The sequence below is a fragment of the Melopsittacus undulatus genome, chromosome 5 (genome assembly GCF_012275295.1).
Source record: "Melopsittacus undulatus isolate bMelUnd1 chromosome 5, bMelUnd1.mat.Z, whole genome shotgun sequence".
NCBI lineage: Eukaryota > Metazoa > Chordata > Aves > Psittaciformes > Psittaculidae > Melopsittacus > Melopsittacus undulatus.
Window position 1 is genome coordinate 16,788,190 of NC_047531.1, and position 23,199 is coordinate 16,811,388.

General features: G+C 47.3%; 1 protein-coding gene across 1 annotated transcript; it reads right to left on the reverse strand.

Moving 5' to 3' along the window:
* Positions 1–884: 884 nt before the first annotated feature.
* Positions 885–19,251, reverse strand: WNT2 (Wnt family member 2). The gene is made up of 5 exons (XM_034063356.1): positions 18,819–19,251; positions 17,311–17,534; positions 14,110–14,387; positions 10,530–10,794; positions 885–2,048 (listed from the first exon to the last, which is right to left on the reverse strand). The coding sequence occupies exons 1-5, from the start codon at positions 18,896–18,898 to the stop codon at positions 1,819–1,821; spliced, it is 1,077 nt and encodes a 358-aa protein (XP_033919247.1). The 5' UTR covers positions 18,899–19,251; the 3' UTR covers positions 885–1,818.
* Between the last annotated feature and the right edge of the window lie 3,948 nt (positions 19,252–23,199).

The following is a 23,199-nucleotide window of genomic DNA, read 5'->3' on the forward strand; positions in this document are numbered from 1 at the left end:
TACACACTGATAGGGCTATTCCCACCAGCAGTTCATTTATACCGTGATTATTCTTACTTCTAGCCATGGCCATGGCATTAATGCCATATACAGTAACTGAAATATCATCTTGTTGTCCAAATAAATACCTTTCTAGACCCTCCTAATCTAGACCCTCCAGCTGTGCCTTCTGGAGATGACTTACCTATTTTAATGATACAAACATTTGCCAAAGCCTTCCAGATGGAAATGACTGCTCCCTCAAGCCCGTGAATGTAAAATCCCATTCCTTTTAATATTCCTTTTAAAAAACCAACATAACCAGAGTGCTCAAATTATTGCTGTGATATGCTCCTTGTATATTATTTTTTTCATGTGCTGTTTGTACCTGTTAGGGTTCCTCAAATCTTCATTTTCATACAGAAATTTTACCTGCATCTATAATATGTTCTATCACCCACTCAACCTCCTTTTGCTATGCTATTTTTTCATTACCTTGCCCGTCCCTCAAGTTCATTGGTGCTTTTCCAGAGCCTTATTAGACCGGTTGGCACAGAACCCATCTTTCATCCTGGTACATTCACTGGCCTCTGCTCTGAGGAGATGAGAAGCAGCTGGTGCCCTGTCTGACCCTGCTCCTCCCCAGTGAGGCTGTGATTTCTGAGCCTCCCGAGCCTGCATATCTTTTCAGCAACTTGGTTTTTATACTGATCCCAGCCCAGCATATAGACCTGGCACAACCTGTAACTGCCTCCATTGAAAGCCACTACATCCTTAATCATAGACATAAGTCTTAGCAGAAAGTATTCAGGGAAAATCTTGTTTAGCTGTTCCCACCTGAATAAAAAGTATCATTTTGAACACATTTAATAGATTTATTAAATTTAAAAGAACATAGAAGTCGATAGATTCTTTAGAAATCTGATCATTACTGAGACATCAGCTTTATGCAAATGTTTTTCTGCTTATTCAGTAAGTGACAACTAGAAAACCTCGTCCTTTGGTAGCTGAGTGTGCTATACCCAGCTCTCACTAAGCTGCAAAACAGATTGCTTTGATCCTTCAGATCACAAAATCCACAGCAGTTAATATTAATGGCCTTTTAAAAGCTTTTAAGGCAAGTTTTCACAAATACATAACTAAGACATTTGCTTTGACTTTTTAATAGCTTATGGGAGTGTTGTGGTTGGATACATCTCCTGCAGTTTCCTTTGCGTTTCATCATGGGCCAGTTTCTGCCTCACGGGAAGCCACAGTGTGCCAACTGTGTCTGGGTTGGCCTCAGGTGGCCACATTACTGCAAACTCCAGTCCACTGGGGATGGACAAACAGTAAAGCCCTTCACCCAGCCTGGCCCCAGGTTTTCTCTCACGGAGGAATCACCAACTGGTGCTCTAATTCCTGAGCTCTTCAGGATCCAAGGCGTGACTGTGACCAGCACGAGCTCCTTCTGATGATGCTTGAGCAAGCTCGGCCCATGCAGTTGGTGGTGGTGCTCTTGCACAAAATGCCCCATCTTTGCATCTCACTGTGTTCCTCATGGCAGGAACAAACAGCCACAAGGAGTCTGAAGGAGAGTTGTGCATCGGTCAGAAGAGTCCTGCCAGAAGTACATCCTTCCAGAGCTGCATCAGTTTATGCAGAGACAACCCAGCAGCAGCACTGTCATGCAGAAATTGAAAGCAAATGCTGCAGAATTTGTATTGAGTATTCAGGAGCTTCTGTGCAATGAAAGACAAAAGCAAAACTGACATAAAAGTAAAGAAGACCTTGGGCATATTCCCTGCATGGACCAGGGAGGGCAGAAGCTGTGGTCCTCAAGCACCAGTGGCCTGCGCATCATGCACGGGAGATCCAGCCAGCGCTCTTTGGTGCTTTGCAGGTGTGAACATCAACCACTTCCAGGCAGTCCTGGCAGCGCACAGCGCAGCACCAGTGGAACTTGCACTCGCACTTTGTCATCCTGCTGACACGGGACGTGTCGTAGCCTCTCCCGCAGCACATCACCTCACAGCTGTCCATGCCGCGGGACGTCTGGTTACAAACCCGGCCGGCTGTGCCCAGGGACCCTGCAAGGGGAGCGCAGCAAAGGTCAGGGGGTGGGCTTTAGGGAAGGACAGAACACATGGAACAGGGGTAGGAGACACAACCTGCAGTGTGTTTGATCCTTCAGCATCACATCTCCCTGGATTCAATATCAAGCCAATCAGGTGATCCTGTCCCTCTACTCTGCTCTAGTGAGACCCCCCCTGCAGTACTGCATTCAGCTCTGGGGTCCTCGGTACAGGAAAGATATGGGCCTGTTGGAGAGGGTCCAGAGGAGGGCCACAAAAATGATCAGAGAGATGTAGCACCTCCCTGTGAGGAAAGGCTGAGAGAGTTGGGGTTGTTCAGCCTGGAGAAGACTCTGGGGAGACCTTATTGCGTCCTCTCCTCTCAGTTCTTAAAGGGGCCTGTAAGAAAGATGGGGAGAGACTTTTTATCAGGGCCTGCTGTAATAGCATGAGGGGTAATGGCTTTACACTAAAAGAGGGGAGATTCAGACTGGATGCAAGGAAGAAATTCTTTACTGGAACAGGTTGCCCAGAGAGGTGATGGATGCACCATCCCTGGAGACATTCAATGCCAGGCTGGATGTGGTTCTGAGCAACCTGATCTATTGAAGAGGAGCTGGAATAGATGACCTTTGAAGGTCCCTTCCAACTCAGACTATTCTATGATTCTATAAATACCTATAATAAGGTAAAACTGCTCTCAAATTTCTCCTAGAAATCAGGTCTGGAGTTGAGAAGGTGCAAAATGGACCCAACACTTCAAGGCGCTGCCTGATTCTGTTAGCATCACCATGCTTTGCTTCATCTTTCCATAGCACCTTTGTCCTCTCCAGCAAGCAGATACCCTTCCCGAGGCAGCCGTGCAACCAGTCCCCAGAGCTGTGTGAAGTGGGGTGTTTCTTCATGTTCTTTAAACCTCTCTGGAGTAGCTGAAATGCCTCTGCCTATCTCCATGTGGCACAAAATAGATCTTTAAGGCATGTCATTGCCCGAACAGCAGCTGAACCACATAGGAGCAGCTGCTCATCTAACACAAGCTTATCTTAGGGTACACTTTGGGATTTACACCACAGCTGCTGAGAGATCATTGCTACCGATCTGAAAATTACGAATACTCATTGCTTCATTTGTTTTCTTACGCATTGCTATTAGAAATCAATTTCAGATATATCCAGAAGATTAACTTGTTCTGACATTTTCCTTAGACCTGGTTATAGCTCCATTCTTCTGTTGCTGGCCAAAACGGGATTCCCTAAATATTGGCTGTGGTCATAAAATTAACTGGAAATATTTGACAAGTGTATTCACAGATGTACATCAAACATCAACAATTTACTATCTCAAAGAAAAAATACATGCAGACACTAACTGAAATTTGTATGAGTGAGGACAGCAAACCCATCTTAATAAATCATAAGCTGTAATTACGCTGTAATTATTAAAAATCTAAGCTTCATAAATTCTCATTTTCTTTTTTTTTCCCTGTGGTGTACTTCTGGTTGCATGCACTGATGTTGCTGTATTGGAGCAGTTCACAACACAGCCATATTTGTTGTTTCTCCATCCCCTATAGCACTCCATGTCTTTTCAGGCCTGAGTCCAGCCACTGAGGCAGTGAGTAGTTTCATGGACTTCCATAAAGTCACCTTCTCAGACCATGGTTCTTGCATCTAAGTCAGGACAGGTTTTGACTGCTGCTTGGAGCAGTGTTTGAGGCCCTGGAAGGCATCTCAGCCTTCTCCCCCATACCCTCTACACCTGTGTTTATTTAAACATTCAAATATTCACTGAGTAGAACTATACATCTGGAAAGCCTCAATATGAACTCTCTGGGCAGAGCAGAAGAGTGATGCGTGGCCACCTGCCCCCAGCTCAAGGCTCCTGAGTTGCAAAGGTGCTGCTGTGCCAGCAAGGCAGAGACCTGCTGAGCCACCCAAGAGGGAAAAGGCAGAGGGAGAAGGCAGCTGAACAGAGCCAGAGATGGGCTCCTGCTCCAGCAGCCTGATAAATCCTGGATGTCCTTTGGATCCGAGCCTGCTCACACTGTTGACAGGGACTAGCACTATGCGTAACATCTTTGGCAGGCAGCTGAGCAGTGCTTTAAAGTCTCTGCTGTTTTGGGGAGCACCTCACTTGGATGTAAAAAACAGGGAGCTCCCCCTGCACCAAGGAACCAGCAGTAACTCCCGGTCTCCTGTCCCAACAGTGCCTGGATCCCATGCAGAGGGTCCTGGGGCAGAGAAGTACCACCATGGGCAGACATCACCCCTAGCAAGCCCTCTGCCATGCAGCTATCCCTACAAGGCCAGCTGCACCGGGGCAACCTACACAACAGGCAAAGCAATGGTGCCAAAAGGCTCTTCCCAGATCCTTTTTTAGGAATCACTCCACACTGGGGCAAAAGAGACTTCCTGTGATCCCGGGTGCCCCCAGTCTAGGGATGGGCTGAGGAATCAGTAGGATGCAAAGCTACGTGATCTGCCTGTGGTCCCTTAGGAAGCCTGGAGCAGAAAACAAACCAAACCCTGCTTCCCAGCCACCACGTTCTCCTCCGTCCATGGTAATGTGCAGAGCACTGGGACATCTAAATATAAGTGCTGGTGCTTCTGTCAGCCCAAAGCAATATCCATTGCATCCTAGACTGTACAAAATGCAACTGAATAACCACTTTTATAGGTGATTGCCCTGACCCCTGCTCAAAGCGAAAGTACAAAGGCAAAACTTGCCACTGCTGTGATTAATGTTCTGCATCAGGAATTTGGTGTGAATTCCTGCTCACCTCCCTGCATGGCTCCCCCTCACCTCCCTTGCTCTGCATCCAAACAAGGCCCAAGCCCCGATGTCCTGGTGTGCCTGGGCTTCATAATGAAGCACACCCAGGACAATTATCTCTAACTGTGATTTGGGGTAGATGTCAAAACACTGCGTGTTTCACTCTCTGCATGTGGCTTGTGTGCTACAAGCTGGTCGCTCAAGGGATCCTTCACTCTGCCACTGTCATTCAGTGGCCAGACCAGCGTCATTTCTCCATTGGAAGAACAGCAAAGCCACTTTCCACCTCAGCTCGCCTCCCACCTGGCTGCAGTTGGTGACAGAAGACCCCAGTACCCCCGCAGCCCTGCAGGAGCTGCCCTGGAAAGGTCTGACCACATTCCTCAGCTGAGGCATAGGCTAGTTTCCAACTCCAAAAATGCTCATTTCCAGATGTTTGGGGAAATAGCACAGCAGTGAAGGAGAACCTCAGCAGGAGACACCCACTGGTTCCAACAGGAGTTTTACCACTGACTTCAAATGTAAAATGATTTCAGCTGCTAACAGAGTCAGAAGCTGGTATCATCTGATACCGCCTACAATGCATCAGCATCTACTGTGCCACTAGGAGAGGAGGCTAAATTACCCACAGAATGTGACAGAAAGGAAAGCAGGCTCATACAAAGGTTTATTTTCTGAGCAAAACCAATGGTTGCTGAAAGTTCAGACAGCATCTTCAGCATCTCTGTAGCTTCTCTCATGAGAGAGAAAATGAGCAATAACTGACAGTGAGCAGCCAGTGCTCCTCAGTGGGCACTCAGATGCCCAGGTGATGAAGGCAGCAGAAGACACCAAACTAAATAAGGCCGTTTTCTGACCTTTGCAATGCACCTACTCAGCAATTAAGAGGCAGGAGGATGTTCTAACTTGTGAAAAGCTTTCATGCAACTTCTTTGTATTTATTTCAAGCGCTGGAATTGCCATGCCAAAACACAACATTATACCTGCCCAAACATCCTCAGCTTTTAACACTGCCAACCTGACAGCCCATACATCAAACCCTTCCTTCTTGGTCTGCACAGTTTTTTTCTTAAGCAAACATGTGGTAAGTCAAAAAACATCTTTTTCCCACCCTAAAGCACTAAGATGTATTTATTCCCTTAAAACTCAAGATTTCCCCTTCCGTTTCTACTGATGAACAATCTGATTTTAAGCAATGAAGTTGATTATTTGACTTTCACCTAAAAAAAACCAAAATAAAACAGTGAAACCCCCAACAACAATAACCAGTTTCTACTGAAGAGTGCAGGAAGCACACACCAGCAGCAGCCTTGCTGGAGGGGCTGGGATTTCCCAGGCCAGCAATAGATTCAGTTTACAGTGAAGATGTGTCTTGTTCTAGTTTCCAACTGCACTGAAGGCTGCAGTGGCTCTTGGGGGGACTGCACTTCTCCCTGGCCGGACGGTGCTTGGAGAGCTGCCCTGATGGAAGTCGTTGTGAGCTCCACTGTCAGCTTCCATGGGGCTGGGACTGCACCCAAGTTTGCAATGTGTAAAGGGGGAGGCACAAGCCAAGAAGTCACACAGGAACTGCCTGTATGTAGGTAATGTCAGTGAGAAGTTTCTAACGTAGATCAGTATTGGTTTCCCTCCGTGGGTTACATACCTCAAGCACTAACACATCTTGCACAGCACCAGTGCTTTGCAGGCTATACTTGAATTTCCCACCTTTCTTTCGCTCTGGAGTCTGTCCCATTCATCTCAAAAATGCAGCAAATGGCTCATGCTGGGCAGCAGGGGAAATAAATTAACAGGAAAATAATGCTATGAAGGGCCCAGCTGTGAAGGGAAGCAATAGACCCTGGGCATGTTGCTTGTCACCCCCTGCGCAGCTCCAGGGCTGCCTGTAGCACTGCACATGCATCTCCTCAGAGCTCTCCACCACGAGATCAGGTGTGGAGTGTTCTCAAACACCATCACAACACCCCACGTGCCTACTGGGGATACACAAAGTAGCCACTGCAACCCAGGTACATGACCCCCACCCCATGCGCAGGCAGAGGCAGTGATGCTGGCTTTACAAGTGCCCAAACCACGACCACATGAGCATCAGGAGAAACCTGCAGATGACTTAAAGCTCATGGCAGATGGGTTTACAGCAGGTGCTGAAGGACTGCTGGAACAGCTCAAGGTTATCTACACATAGATGTGCCCTACCTTTGCTCCACCGCCACCTCCACATGGCCAAAGCCTCACTGCTGCCAGAACAGCCGTGAACAGTCAGCACACGTTCACCAACGCCACCCTGCCACTCACCCACCACCTCCAGGTTGGTGTCCAAGCCTGGGGACACAACCTGCCCATTCATGCAGCACCTCAACACACACAGCTGAGCCCAGCTTGCTCTGCACACTCTGATGGGAGCCTCCTTGCAGGAAGAGGCTTCACTCAAACACTGCCTGGAGAGTTTTGTACAAACTGATGTGTAACAAACCTGCTCTGAAATGTTTTCTTTTGCAGGAAGACATTACACTGCTTTCATAGTGTGCATGGACAGCAGCCTGTGATGACGGCTTGGCCAGCAATCTGGTGATGCCCATGCTATGGCTTCTACGTTATAACACGATCTTCTGCTTACCCACTAGTACATTCAAAGCATGATAAACTCACAACAGCTTTCAATCAACCCAGCCTGTGTGGATGGTCAGACAGCAGTCTTCTGAAACTGCAACTGCTACTGACTGAAGCTTAACAAGCAGATAAGCAAGGGGCATTTTTCAGAGCATTTTGGAGGTGCAGTAATGCATTCAGGCTAAGACGGTATGTACAACATAAGGACTGCTGCTTGCACAGACATCATTTTAGTTTCTTTCACAGCTTTATAATTTCTAACAGGTCTCCCCCTGTGCAGTCCTGGTTATTCTGCATTGGTTTGGGGAGCTGTGAATTTATGATAATGTAAGAGAAGACCATGCAAAGTGTGGCAAAAATTAGTAAGTTTATGACAAGTTTTTCGTATTCCTCTCGGATGTCCTACCTCTGTTTCTACCAGACTGTGAGTACAAAATTGTGAATAAAGACTGTTTCAGCATCCACATAAGCAGAGTTAAATGAATTCTGAACACTTCTGATAATCTTCCTTTGGTCCTGTCCTGAAAGTCCTGAAATCTTAATGCTAGACAAGAGGTGGTTGGGTTATTGCGTTCTCTTGCTGTTGAGATGCTAGCAGTTATTTCCATGTATTATATCTTTCCCAAAATCAAAACCTCCTCTTTTCCTTTAGGAAAAAGCACTATTAATACCACATTCTTCATCTTGTAGGGGTGATCCAGGTACATACATCCAGCTGACTCCCCCAGAAATACTGCCAGACCCAGTGGGGTATATTCAGCCCTAGGACCCTCCAGTGCCTGCCTGCCAACCAGAAAGAACCAGTGCTAAAAGTTCTTATGGCAGAAGATGAAGTACGTGGGATTTTTGGTTAGGGCACTGATAATACAGGCTCTGAGCACCTTCAATTTACTGAACATAGTAAATTACTTTACACAAGCCACAGAGGACACTGGCTTGGTCATTTTACAGTTTGTGAAGCTGTGTCCTGGTCAAATCGTGACACATTGTAAGTCTTACTGTGTGAATCCTTTGTTCAGTCCCAGTACTAACCAATCCCCAGATATTTTGTTTGATTATTGTTTGATTGTTTCCTGAAGCACTAAATCAACTAAATTCCCCAAGAATGAAAGGCACAACTGTATTCAAGGGCATACTAAAGTGCTGTGTTATTACATTTAGCTGATGCTGAGATGCTCCCCGCCTATTTCCAAACTTAGACTTCCATAATATCATTTCATTTCCAGTCATTTAACAGAGCTGACACTCTGGACCACTCAACAGGGAAAACCAAAGTTAATAAAGAAAAAATGCTGCTCGGCTGCAGAGCTCACCTCTTTCAAAGCCAAATGATGTTTAGATTCTCTCTTTGCTCCATGCAGGCAGCAGGACATCCCACATCCCACTAAAGGTTTACCACAGCTTGCCAAAAATGTGCTCTTCCAAACAGACACATTCTCCGAATTCTGGGCAGGGAAGAAACACAGCCTCACCCACAGCCTTATCTCGAGCTGAGCCAAAGCACATGTCAGACTCTGCCATCTCTGGGCAGGCTTGACAGCATCAGGCAAGAGCACGCAACATACTGCAGGGAAAAATGCCCACTCTCCTCCACAACAGCAAGGCTGACAGATGAGATTAGGCTCAGCACAAAGAGATTTTTAAATGGCTTTTTGACATAAAAGTGGTTCATGTACAGGCTCTCCTTTTCAGGGGAAAGAAAGCACGGGTTTTACAATGGATGAGGCAACTTCACATTCTGAATAAACCCTAATCTCCAAAGTTAGTCCCTGCACAGTGCTGCAGTATGCCCATTGATTCACTTGGATTAAAGTATTAGACTTTACAGGATCAACCACTATTCAAGGAACAATATGTACTTGTGCAGGTAATAAGCATCACCTGCAAAAGCCATAAATAACATTTTAAATTACCTTGACTACTCAACTAACCAGAAACAATGTACAACACGAGTGTACTGGAGGAAATTCTGGGTTCACTGAAGTCAACAGTACACGACCAGGATTTCACATATTGTTCTTATTTGCGTGCAGTTGTTTTGCAATGCTTATTCCAAGTAAACTTGGATTGTAAATATGCAGCAATGCCAAAAGGAGTTGAGCTGCATTGCTATCCAGATACTTACAGATATGTCATGCAGGGTGCAATCCGGTGTGTTATACAACCTATTAATTAGTTCCACAACATCCCTCATACATTACTCAGCCTGGCTCTCTCTTCCAAAATCCTGGTTTTCTAGTTGCCAGTTCTTAATTGCTACATCAGGAAATACTATACATGGGTCAAGAACTGACATCGGGGTCCCCTGAATCCTGTAACACTGTTAAGTGTGTCTCTCTTGAAGACTACAAAAGCAGAAAAAAATCCGTGTGAACAGCAGTCCTGAAAATTTACCTCTTCCCACTGGAGCTGGCGCAGCTCTTCAGAAAATGTGATGGTTATCATGGATGGAACCAACACTGTCTCCCAAAGAGCTGCATCACTCAGTGCAGTGTGCTGAGCCCCACTGACCTCTATCCTTTCATCCACAGCTGCCCTGTCCCACATACTGACAGTGGCACCACCTACATTATCAGTGGGGAAAGCCGTGTCTGCAACTAGGGGGTCCACAGTCAGCTGCAGATAGAGAAGGACACTGATCTCTTGCATGTCTGCAGCAGTAGTATAACAGTATGGACAAGAAGAAATGTGATAGAAGGAGACATAGAGACATCACAGACTTGGGACTGATGTAGATACATCTGGCGGCTCTTGGATGAGCTGTGGGATACAAGCATGTATGAGCTGTGTAAAGTATGGACCTGCCCCCAGAGCAGAACACAAACTTGTCCTAAAAGCAGCTTTTGCCTTGCAACAGCTCCAGGGCTCCTTAGCACCTGGAAGAAACTGCTGCATTGTACTAGAAGTAGTGTCTGGTTTACATCTAGGGGTATCGAAGAGCTATTCTTCTTGTAAAGAACTGGCCTTCCAAAATATGTTCCTGCCCGTTTACTGCTGATTACATGCATGGATTTACATATACATATACACATACACACACTCAACAGTAAGCTTTGACCTTCAAAGTACAAATGTCTGAAATAAAACCATTCAGGTGTAATGATAGAGGCTTACCTACATCCCTGTCCCTGATACAGTAGTCTGGAGAGCTTTCAAAGTATACCAGGTCATTCTTAGTTGGCTTCTTAAATCTCTTATTAGCCACAGTGAAACCCGTGCCATCTTGATTCATGACCACCTGAATCGCTCCATTGTATTTCTTCCACAGATAATCTCCCGTTTTCCTAAAGTCTGCCATGGCCAGCCAACAGGTCCTTAGAGTGCATGATCCACTCACACCGTGACATTTGCACTCCTGTTTCAAAAACCGCTTCACGGCCTGTTTAGAAACGCAGTAAAATATACACAGGTAAAACAAAGTGTCATTTCTTTTCCCTTCATCCTGCAATGCCAGGCGCGCAGACCTGCAGGGCTCCAAATCACGGTCTGTAGTGACACCCACTGGTAACAGCAAGTCATCCCCACATGGTTGGCCTGCTCTGGCTGCTTGACTCAACCCTACACACAAGCCTCTGGCTGATGGGCTTATCTTCCTCACTCCTGCAAGCCGTCCCTAGGGTCGGGATGCTCCATAACGCTAGGACAAAGGCTGCACAGGAGGAAGAGGTCTGGGCAGTGGACAGAATCACTCAGCCTCTTGATAGCCCGAAGTACCTCTTTTCCCCACTGTTCCCGCTGAAGCACTGCCATGCTGCCCCTCTCTAGCTCACATTCACAAAGCTGCCCCCTGCCCTGAATAGTGTTTCAGATATAGCCCAGAAATTTATAGGCATTTCGTATTTAAATAATTTTAGAGACTGTGCAAAGCATCCCCCCCCCCGGACCCGGCATCACATCCATGCAAAAGTTTAAAATACAATAGATTTTAAATGCTTATAAACCTTCCAGCAAACATTTTAGAACAAGCCCTTCATTAGCTTGCACTGGAGAGATCCCCTTCATCATTAATTTAATGTTTGGATAGCACTCAAGCCATTACAGCTTCATCTCAGACATTCAGGCTACCTGTATGATGCTGGAGAACAACAGATGGGTTCATAGACAATAAATAATTCATTTGTAATTTTGAAGATGCTGATATTTGATGTATAAATATTATGCCTTAAGGGCTCATGGAATATGGACATTTTAGAGTTTGTACAAGAAGACCAGCATCATGGGAGGAAAGTAAGAGAGAGGAAAGGTCCATGATTAGAAACAAGACTGATGCACAGCAGGGCAGTTGTTTTTCAGTCAGGCATTAAGTTATAAAATGAGAATTGTATTTTAGAACCAAAGTACTTTTAATTTTCTTTGCAACTTGCAAACAACATGACTACTTCAAAGAGGTCACTGGCATTCCCACAGCCCCACTTCATTGCCAATAGTACTATCACGAACTGGGATTTAAGCAGATGCTTGGTTTTAATTATCTGAGTAGAAATCAGTTTAACTACTTGTATGTTTAGAACAACTTCCTGGAATAGTGGAAGAAACACGTACATAGGAGTGCAGGACTAGCAAATTTTTTGTCAGTGATGTTCCTATAATGTTACATAGCATATTATTTTGTATGACTCATATGGGAATATTATAAATATTGGTTCTAAGTATTTTTGAGTTAGTAAAAATTGAATAGTCTCGTTTTAAAAGAAACCTATCAAAACCCTTTTTGGAGGTGAGAAAATGCCGAGCTCACCGCTGGTCTCATACAGGTCCAAATGCCCGGCCTGTGGGCAGGCTGAGGCTGTGAGATCCTTGCACAGCTAAACCTACACTATTGCATGGTGGATACAAAACAGCACATCCCTCTGTAAGGCAGGGCCTAGAGCATTTGAGAATGAGTTATTTTTAATCTAATATAATTATTAAGGAAAAATTGATCTTTTCTTAAAAACCCTACATGCTTACTAATACTGCCTTACTATTTGGCATATACTGTTGCAGTGAGTCCAGAGGAGACCACAGAGATACTCAGAGGGCTGGAGCACCTCTCCTCTGAAAACAGGCTGAAAGAGTTGGGCTTGTTCAGCCCAGAGAAGAGAAGGCTCAAGGGAGAACTTAGAGCAGATTTCCAGTCCCTAAAGGGGGCCTACAAGAAAGATGGAGAGGGGCTTTTTACAATGGTCTGTAGGGATAGAACAAGGGGAATAGCTTGAAACTGAAAGAGGGTGGATTTAGATCAGATATTGGGAAAAAATCTTTACTGCTTTGAGCAACCTGCTCTAGTGGAATGTGTCCCTGCCCATGGCAGGGAGTTGGAACTGGATGAGCTTTAAGGTCCCTTCTGACCCAAACCATTCTGTGGTTCTATGATATGTATTTTTTTAACCTGATTAAGATACTCAACTATTATAGGAAGTGCCTCCTATCATGGAGCTAATTCACCCTGATGAAGTCTTTGCCGGTGTTGAAGACTGCAGTCTCTTTTGGACAGTGACATAAATACAGCTATAGTGTTGCATGTGAGTATCACTCAGTAATGAAGCAATAGGCTCGTCTGTCTATACTACATATTCATTACACCTGCTGCTAATAAACAGATGAAGAAAAGATGTTAAAGGAGAAGTACTTATCAGGACAATCATCTACTTGCAGTACAATCCATTAAAATTAGATCTTTGCTTCTAATAAGGGATAGTTAATATAGAATAATTTTACAGTTTATAAAGGGAACTTCTTAATACAAAAAGATCAGAATTTGATCAATTTCCATCCTACTGAATATACGTGAAGAAAAACCAAAGACAAAGAAGTTTCTATGATCATTTGAGAAGTGTTTGGTTCAGCACTATGAAATATTTTTCTGTGCTATTCCAGTTGTCATGGATGGAGCAGATTTGGTTCTGTTTTGAATAATGGCACAGCATATTCCAGTTTCATGCCCTATTCTCACTGTTTATAGCTATCACCATGAAATGTGAGCGCATGTATTCCTCAGCCCTCGCACCAGCAGTTGCCGGTACACCAGCAACTACTCCTACTCACCTACAACAAAAAACAGTCATTTTTGTGGAAATTCTGGAATGGTATTTTCATACAACATTTCGAAAATGGGTTTGTTTAGAGCAGGTCATGCCCCAAGGACAACGCTTTTTGGAGGGACATGCATTTTGGATCAACTGTCTAAGAAAGTGAAGTCACTGTATTTTCTCTCTGCTCATTTTGTGTTTAGGTCTATCGTATGCATACATGAAGGGACAGGATGGGTTTTTTCCCCTCTAATGCTATTTTGAGTTTGTTCTTTAATAGTCAAGCCTGTTCTTCAGTCTGGCCTTCAGCCTTCCTTAGGAATTTCTATTCTGTATTAACCAAAAGTAAAAACCCTTCCATATGTAGGGCTCGAAACATGGAGGTTTGCATGAAGGTTTCTCCATGCAAACTGATGCTACAATGACTTGGACTCCTGCTTGTCTTCTCACACAAGGAGCCAATGGAAAGTCTCAGGCAGGAGCACTGTTAAGCAGTTGAATATGATCTGATTGGAGATCTTTGCCACACTGAGCTTCCAAGGGAGAAACAGCCCCTCAGGCTCCTGCTCGTCCCATACTTCTTCCTTACTACTGAGACTTGTCAGCCAGAGCCAACCCTTACATGCCCCAGACCCCTGAGAACTCTGAGAGCATCTTCAGGCATCTGCTGGATGGATACCCACCTTCCTTCCAGCTCTGTTGTTGTGAAGGTTCATCAGCGCCCTTGCATCTTTTCCTCTCCGTTCTTTGGCATCCACAAAAGCTCTGGCAAACTTAATGCCATAGTCAATGTTATCGCTGCAGCCACCCCAGTCAAAATGGCCCTTGCTGTCCTTGGCAGAGCCTTTCTTCTTGGGATCACAGGAGCAGGATTTCAGCTCCCCTTGGCTACATGCCCTGGTGATGGCAAAAACAACTCCAGCGGAGGAGATGGCATGCACAAAAGCAGATTCCCGACTACCTGAAACAAAAAGAAGTCACTTTAAAACCACTGGGGTGCTTATTTTGAGCAGCTATCCCCAGCCCAGCCTGTTAGCCTGGACTTTTTTGCTAAGCAGAAGATAAAACTGGGCTGAAACTACACAAATACACATTCCCTGGAGCCAGAATTAGTCATGGCTTAAACTTGGACCCCTCCCTGGTAAAAGCTCATCAATATAGTGTTAGAGTTGGAAAACATTAAATGCTTGCTTCTGATATTGATTAATATACTTTCATGGATCAGTTGCTCTCTACAAATATGTGAATAGGACAGCTGGTATTTCTATCATGTTTCATCAATTTAGAGAATATATGAAGTGCTGTTACAGAGATAGGTTTAAGAAATTATTAATCAGGGACTCTGAAACAACATGCATGCTGCAAAATACTGCAAATAAGGCTTGAAACCAGCTTTTCCTCTTCCGAAGCACTCGGAATAAATTCTCCTGCTTAAAAGGCAGCAGGGGGACATCTTGGGTGTTATTTGCTGAAAATAAGTTAAATTTAGGTTTTCTGCCCAGAACCAAGCCCGGTAACCGTAATTCACACAAACAAGTTCCATTAAATCAGTGGCACTGCTTGTGTCATCCTTGAGGCAGGATTTGGCCTGGCAGCTGTGACTTCTACACGCCAGCTGCTTGGGCAGTTTTCCCTCCACTTAATGAAGATACTTTATTATACCAAAGATTATCTGCATTTCTAGACCGTTCCTACTCTTAGGCTATTGGGAATGTATTTCAATGCAGTAATTGCTTAAGTTTATTTTAGGAGGTACTAATTTACAGTACAGAGCTATATTATATTGTCACAACTCTATAGTAATGGGATATTTTCATACTTTAAAGGTTTTAGCATGGAAAAGGTGAGAAGTAGATTTCTGAGCAGTGTCTAGCAGTGAGAGAGACCCATGCAGAGGACTTGTAAGCCATAGGTAATGTTAGCACAAAAGCAGGACCCCGAAGAGTGAATGTTACCTGTGGTTTTATTGTAGGGGCAGCATTACACTGTGTATCTTATTATTTAGTATTTCTATTCCAGTAACATCTAGATGTTTCAAACAGGAAAAGGCCCTGAACATCCATGTGCTGCGCAAACCTTCTGCAAATGGCAACTAAAAGCTTGCAAAAAGACTGGACAAATCCTGCCTTCCCTACACTGCCTTCAAGATCAGGCAGGGAATACCACGGCTTGTTACAGATCATGCTCTTCTGAAGACTTATTTGGGAGAAGACATATGGAGAAACATCACAACATTTTAGTGTTAATTAAAAAGAAACACTTAATGTCCTTGGAAGAGAAATGTTTCATTTGGGTTTATTAAACTAATCAAAAACATTCCATTTCAAGCTAGAGCAATACCAAGCTACAGTCCCTGCCTGATCAGGCTGAGCACAGAGCTCAGAAGATTCATGCTTTAAGTCTCTCCAATAAGCCAACAGTGAAAACTTCACTTTTGGAAAAAATGCATTTTTACCATTTTTATGAAATAGGCTCATCAGCATTAGGCCATGTCCTGCCAGACGTGTTTTCCTGAATGTCAGACAAACCTCATCAAACACTTCAGCTGATGGGTGATGTTACTGCTAATGTCTGGAAGGGAACATGAAGCTGGTTATGGGAACCAGCAGCAGAGCCTGGCAGCGAATGGTGCTCCATGGATGAAATCCTACTGCTAAGGTCAGCATGACAAGTCCCTCCTATCCTCCTCTCCATCCCCACCGGTGAGGCATTGGCCCCAGGGCACCTTCACCCTCCTCTCCTTGCAGGCACCATGCTGCTCACAGCATGAAGAGGCTGTTACCATGCTGGGAACCTCCCAGGGACACGCATGCCAGGGCAGGGTTGGTCCCACCAGCTGTGCACCACAGCTGTGTGCATAGGCATAGCACTTGGCGAAAGGAGCCACAGTTCAGAGGAATCTTAGCATGTTTATCACCTGGGTAAGGACATCCTGGCACAGTAACAGATCTCAGCCACCTCTTTGAGTCAAAAGGACCATATAAACTGTCTGAAGGCTCACTAGATGCCTTAGTTCAACATTTAGATAGCAACAACACCCTATGTAACTGTCCTCCTGCAAGGTGGGAAACGCATTGCAGTCCTCAGCTGCTGGAGGTATGTACAGACTGGCTCAGACCTACCAGATGTGTCCCTGCTTATCTCTCCTGGGGCCTGATCTGAGGGATGAGCAGTCAAACCCCCCACAGAGGGCTGAGAGCCTGCAGGGCCATGCTGCCCTGGAACAGGCACAGACCCCACACCTCACAGGCAGCCTTCCCCAGTGAAATGCTCCAGCGGGAAGCAGCTGTGGAAAGGGTTAACATCTGTCATCCCGATGTCTGCCATCCCAACATGCTGGGATCCTGTTTGGACACAAACTGCCCCTTTCACACACACACAGACACAAAGTACTGGTGCCCCTCGATGGGATGGGCTGGAAAGCCCTCTGCCCAAGTGCTGAATTCCTGCACCTCAGTTTCGCTGTGGCCCTTAACTTATGTTTTTGAGACTCATGAGGTACCAAAAAAACTGTGAAGCTGGGAAGTGCAGGGCCAGCCCCTAATATGCCAATCCCCCTTCCTGAGCCTTTCCCATATCCGTCTGCTCTGATACAGGTTTTTAAGCAAGGCAGCACTTCTTGTCCTGCTGACTCCGAGACCCGAGGACAATTCTGCATTTCCCCTTCCCTTCCTCTCAACTGTAAAACGAACGCTGGGAGCAAGGGAAGCGGAGGAGGAGGATGTTACCGGGCACCCCAGCAGTGTCCGTCCCTAAACCCCCTTTTATCTCCACGCCGACCCTCCGCAGCCCCTTTGAGCGCCGGGGAGGCTGCGGGAGTTGCGCAGAGGCTGCGCGCCCCACCGCTCCCCGGCACCGCCCTGTGCGCGCCCCGCAGGACTCACTGCGCTGCAGAACGCGGCCGAGCAGGCGCTGCCCCCGCTCCAGGGCGTTGCAGTCCCAGCGGTGCCGACGGAACTGGTGCTGGCACTCGGCCGTCCAGGCGGCCACGCCGCGGCCGATGGAGAGCATGGCCTCGGGGTGCCGCCGGCAGAGCTGCCGCTGCCGGCTCACCAGCCCCGGCACGTTGTCGCACATCACCCGCGACGAGCCCACGGCCCCCATGTACCTGCGGGAGGGAAGGAACAGGGCAGCGCCGGGCCAGAGGGGGCAGGAGCCTTCGTCGGGCTGCAGCTGCCTCCGCCGCCTCGCTGGAAATCCTTTGAAACCAGCCCCCGGTGCTGCGATTTTTAATAAGGCGAAGGAGCAGTGAGGGGAACCCCCAGCCCCGCTGCTACAGCTCCGGGCAGCACTTCCAAATAAACCTAAAACCAAACCTTGACAAAATTAAATTACATCATCATCTGTGTCCAGATGGTCTCTATTAGTCCTGAAATGTTTCGAAAGGTACCTTTTATAAAACCCAAGCTCCTATAGGTGTCTTTTGAAGGGATCAAACAGGAGAAAATGTCCTTTTCTTGTATTTTCATTAGTTTATACGGTCATAAAATCGTTAAAGCCGTGACTTCAAAAGAAGAAAAAAATAAAGTGTTTAAGTGGCAGTTAAAAACACACCATGACAAAAAGCCATCGCAATAAATAACGTTCATACCGCCGTGGACACAGATAATAATTCCATTGAAATGCTCCCAGTCTGATAAATCAGGCTTTGATCCCGCGTCAGCCGGTGTCAAGGTTAAATGTGTTCCCCAGGTTTGTAAGGGCGGTTTAACTCCTCTCCCACGCCAAGACTTTTCAGTGCGGGCTTGGTCGGGGTCCCCATCCCGGGTCGGGGTTGCAGGGCGGGTCTATGTCTCCACCCCAACCCATCCTAAGGGCCCGTTTCGCTGCTGGCTCGCGTGGACGCCCCGCAGCGAGACTGCGAATCATCGGGACCGGGGTCCGCCGTGCTCGCGGGGCAAACTTGACAGAAGGAAGGGGATGGGGGGCGAGGAAAGGGAGAAAATCATTAATATCGGTAAAACCCACCCCTGCTGCGGGCAGCTCCCCGAGGGGCAGACAGCGCTCGGCTCCCCTCGGGCGGATCCGCCTCGGGCAGGGTAGGATTGGATCGGGTCTGGCAGCACCGGACGGAAGGTGCCAGCGGCCCCGCCGGGCAGGGCCGGGCCCCCCGCACCCCTCCGCCCGCTCAGCCCCACATCTGCTCTGCGCTTATGAAGGAGGCGTCGGCCGGGGAGCAGGGACGGGGTGTGGAAGGGGATGCCGAGCCCGTCTAATCCCGCTTGTTGTAAAGCCGGGCTTGCTGGACCGGAGCAGCTGGCAGCAGTGAGCTCCGCTTGTACAAGCCTGAGAGGGAGAGGCTCCCCCTGCCCCCCCACTTCCTTAATTTACTATTAATCCGACCCCACCTTTCCCAAGAGCAAATAAAAATTCCTGGAATTGCACAGCTTACCACCATGAGGAGCTGACCGGTGGGGTCACCCAGATCAAGACCAGGGGAAGAGACCACCAGATCCCAGGGAGAAAGTTCATATTAGAAACGCTTCCCTCCACATCAGGTCTGTCGCGGGGAGCAGAAGTCCCATGGAACAGCGAGGGCCGGCAGGAGCACACGCACCTCGAGGGCTCCTCGTTTCCCGTGGGTCAAGCGCCGCCGCCTCCCCACGCGTGGCCGCGGGGCTCACTGGTGCCCGCCCGGGGCTCGGGGGGTGCCGGCCGGCCCATTGCCACGGCTTCCTCTCGATTCGCCCCGCGCCCAGTCCTTCAGGACAAGGAGCTCAGCCCCGCTCCCATCCCTCATCCTTGCCCCGCTCCAGCTCTTCCCGGCAGTCCCGGCAGAACTGAGGGGCTGGTGCGGGCTGCTCGCAGACTGGGTGGGTTCGGGTTTTTTTTTCCTCTGAAACTCTGATGGATGAAATGATGTCAAGAGACACTGGGGGAAGAGGAGGAGGTAACACCTCTGATTAGGCAAGGGATCCCGAGAGCCAGTTGCTTTCCAGTGACCTTACAAGCAGACACTCAGCTCAAAAGCGCCCGCGGATGCTCGGCGGCGGCTCAGGAGCTCTTGGCACCCCTCGGAGCCTGCACGATGCCGCTCTGCTGCTGCGCACCCGCAGACACCGAGCGCAGAACGGAGCTGCCCGCGCTGTGGGCAGGGAAGCGGAGAGAGCATTGAGGGGCCCGGGCCGGCACTCGCCACCCGGCACCGGGGACGCGTCCCCCCGGGGCCGCCCCGCCCCGACGGGCTCCGGGGGGACACGACCCGCTGCAGCCTCCCGCCCCGGACCGCACAAGGGAGGCGAAAGAGGGAGTAGGGGGGAGGAGGGGCTGGGCCGGGGAGCGGGACAATACCTCCGGGGCTGGAAGCGAATTCAGGATCAAGGAATTCAACAGCTTTTTAACTCGGTGTCATCTCTGTAAGGCAAGTACAGGATAGCAGTTGTTGCAAACGATCCACCGCTAACTAGATGGAGATGCCCCACTTCCAAGTCCTTAGCCGTAACAAACTCTGCAGGTTGCTAAGTAACTTAGGGACTGCACAGGTCTCGTTCCTAAAAGATGCCTTCAGTTGTCAACTCCAGGTGGAAATCCCGGAAAAACAAACTAGGAAGCACCCTTTGAGACCCGTTCTTCAGGCAGCACATTACAGCTGTGACTGTGCAGAGGAGACATCAGTCTTCCAGGCTGGTGTTCAGTACTTCCTGGGATCCACATGTAACCATGTAGCGTTTCAGTAAGAAACTGAAGAAGTAGAGTTGTGCCAACTTCCAAGGAGGTAACAGCCACCTGCTGACCAGTTTAATACCCCAACAAAACAAAACCCAAACACTCCCAAGGAAACCAACCAACCACCCCCCAATACCAGAAAAACTGTTGGCTGCAAAGACTTTGGGTTAAGAGCAACTGAAGTGTGGAGCACATAGAATCATAGAATAGTTAGGGCTGGAAAGGACCGCAGGATCATCTAGTTCCAACCCCCCTGCTGCCTGCCCAGAGGCAGCTACAGTTCCGGTTATTAACTCTAGCAGGTTTTAGAAGCAACAGATCAGCCTTCAACATCTATCTGATAGAGTATTGCCAGGGTGAACAAAAGCACACCCTGATCTTCAGCTGCTGGCCATCTTCAGCTTCTGAAGTTTATGAGAGAGACCCTGGATCATTCAGCAGAGGAACACCAGAGAGAGGACAGCGACTTCCAGCCGTGTTTTAGACCCCTCTGAGCAGAGGCTACCGTCCTCTTTGCTACGAGCTGACCCATTTGTTTTTTCGGATACCCTCCTATATTAACAGTAGCTCTTTCACCTGTGGCAACCACACCAGCGGCTCATGAATGTTGTTCCCTTCTCCCCAGAAGAGTCCTTTACCACATCTGCATTCCAGCTTTATTGCTGTCCAGATTCCTTCTCCAAGCCCTGCACTCTGTGCCAGCCTTACATGAATTCACATTGGATCCATCTTTTCTATTAACCACTGTCCCATTATACAAAATGACACAGCAGATGAGGTTGGAAGAGGACCTTGGGAACCCTACGGGGTCTGTGTGGCAAGGTTTGGGGGGTGGGGGTGGCCAACACAGCTCCAAACTGGACCTGCTGCTGGCCAAGGCCAAGCCCATCAGCAACAGTGGAGGTGCCTCTGGGATAACATTGGTAAGGGTAAAAACTCCCTGCAGTGCAACTTCAGGTGTCGCAAGATTTGAGTTTTTATTTCTCATTATCCCACTCTGCTGTGACTTGCAGTAAGTTAAACTAATTTTCTCCATGACAGTAACTGGTGAGTGATCTCCCTGCCCTCACCTCCATGCACAAGCCTTCCACTGTATTTTCCCTGTCCAGCTGAGGAAGGGAATGACAGAGCAGCTTTGGTGGGCACCTGTTGTCCAGGCAGGGTCAGCCTACCACAGGGACCTCCTCCAGTGCTACCCTGTACTCAGAGCAGTGTCAGCCACCACATTGCTCAGGGATGCATCCAGTTCATGCCCATTGCGTCTTGGCCTGCCCCTGGGCACCATGGAGAAGATCCTGGCTCCACTCACCACCTGCTCTTGGTATTTACACATATGAAGATCCTCCTGAGCCTTCTATTCTCCAGGCTGAACAATGCTGGCTCTCTCACCCTCTCCACATGACTTACCTGCTCCAAGGCCTTCAGCATCTTTGTGGCTCTTCACTGCACTCACTCCAGTATACCCATATTCATACTGGGGAGCCCAGGAGTGGGCCTCTCAGCTGCTGAGGGGAGGGGAAGGATCATGCCCTTAACTTGCAGGTGATACAGTACTGTTCCTGATGCAGTCCTGGAGAGGCTGTGGGCCTCCCTGGCTGCAAGCACAGACTGGGCTTACAAAGCTGTTATGTGCCTTCAATAGGTATTATGCGCACAGTTCCTCCTCCAGTCAAGAAATCTTGCCATGTCCAATACAGAGGACAGCAGAGCAGCCAGGAACATTGAAAGCCCAGTTTGTTGAATATGTGCCTTATGAAACTGAGCTGATTTTCAATACAATAGTGAAAATAAGGTAGTTTAACCTGTATTTGTACATTCAAATAAAGACTGTTTTCAGCAAAGCTGAAGGCATGGAATGCTCATCTAAGAAGAATAATTAGTAAGAAAAAAACTCTCACCAAACCCTTAAGTAGAAGGCATCTTCCTATATCTATTACAGTCAATAGCACAGCTTAAAAGAACTGAAAATCCTTCCCAGAGGGATCCTTTTAAGTCCCATTCCCAGAGACTATGATTCTACATTACATAAAACTGTGCCATTTGAATCATGATAAAAACTAATTTAACAGCTATTAAAGCTGTTAAGGATACATATCACATTATTCATGTAATGTCAGTAATACCCCATTTCATACCTCATTGCTTATCATTTCTGGTCTGTAAAGTACAGAGCCCCATTACTTTCAAATTCCCAGTTCTAGAGCAGGGAAATCTAAATTTCCAAATACACGTTTCACCCATGCCTCCAGAACAAAGAAATTACTGTGAAAGCCCTTAAAAGCAGAAACCTGCTGTTAGATACCTGCTAGACCTTGCAGAAAGATCCAAAGCAACACTTGTGCCACTTCACTAGTGACACAGCAGCTTTATTTGCGAAAGATGCCCCATAACATTTGCAGAAGTGATGGAACAGAGAAGGCAAATGCAAGCAAACACCTACTCACATTTATGAGCAACTTACAGCTTTGGGTAACACCTGAAGGGCTTCAAAGATGGAATGAGCTGCACAGCTCAAGCTTCAGTCTTATCCATGACAAGCAGTAGAATGAAGCAAAAGAAGAAAAACCAAACACGGCACTTCTCTATGTCAGTGGAGAACATAATAACAATGATCACTCTTTCTCAATTTGAGAATGCACATAGCTCAAATTGCCATCTACTGTTTGCAGTTGGTACCCCACAGGAAGAACTGGGCAATGCCTTATAACAAGCCAGGTACTTCACAAGTCAAAGAGTGACGTGAATTCCAAGGCGCAGGAAGAGAGACCCAACACACACAACCTACAGTTTATTTTGGACAGGACAAATTAGAAATTAAAATTCTTTAAGGTCTTTCAGATCTCCACAGGATCACCCAAGGCCCTAATTTTATGTAAGTCTAAGGATTCAGAAAAGGCCATTGCATGAATATTCATCTGTAATCAAGAGAAGTTAGGTATCCAATGGTACGGCAAGTAGGAACCTCCTGCATCTTTAAACAACAATGTATCTGCAGGCTTTGGCCCCAGGTCCAGTCCACTCAATTGCATCTCAATTTGCACTACTGTCAGAGGAGAACAAAACCTCACAGGGCTGCAGAGCTTACCTGCTTAATGCATGCAAAGCTC

Bases quoted from the DNA above. Each gene is read 5' to 3' on its own strand.
- WNT2 (XM_034063356.1), bottom strand. From the start codon at position 18,898: ATGAACTTTCTCCCTGGGATCTGGTGGTCTCTTCCCCTGGTCTTGATC. The intron at 10,795-14,109 runs GTGGGTATCCAT...GTTTCTAAACAG, and splicing joins ACAACAGAGCTGGAAGGAAG to GCCGTGAAGCGGTTTTTGAA. The intron at 2,049-10,529 runs GTAAGCCTCTAT...CTCCCCTTGCAG, and splicing joins TATCAGGGACAGGGATGTAG to GGTCCCTGGGCACAGCCGGC.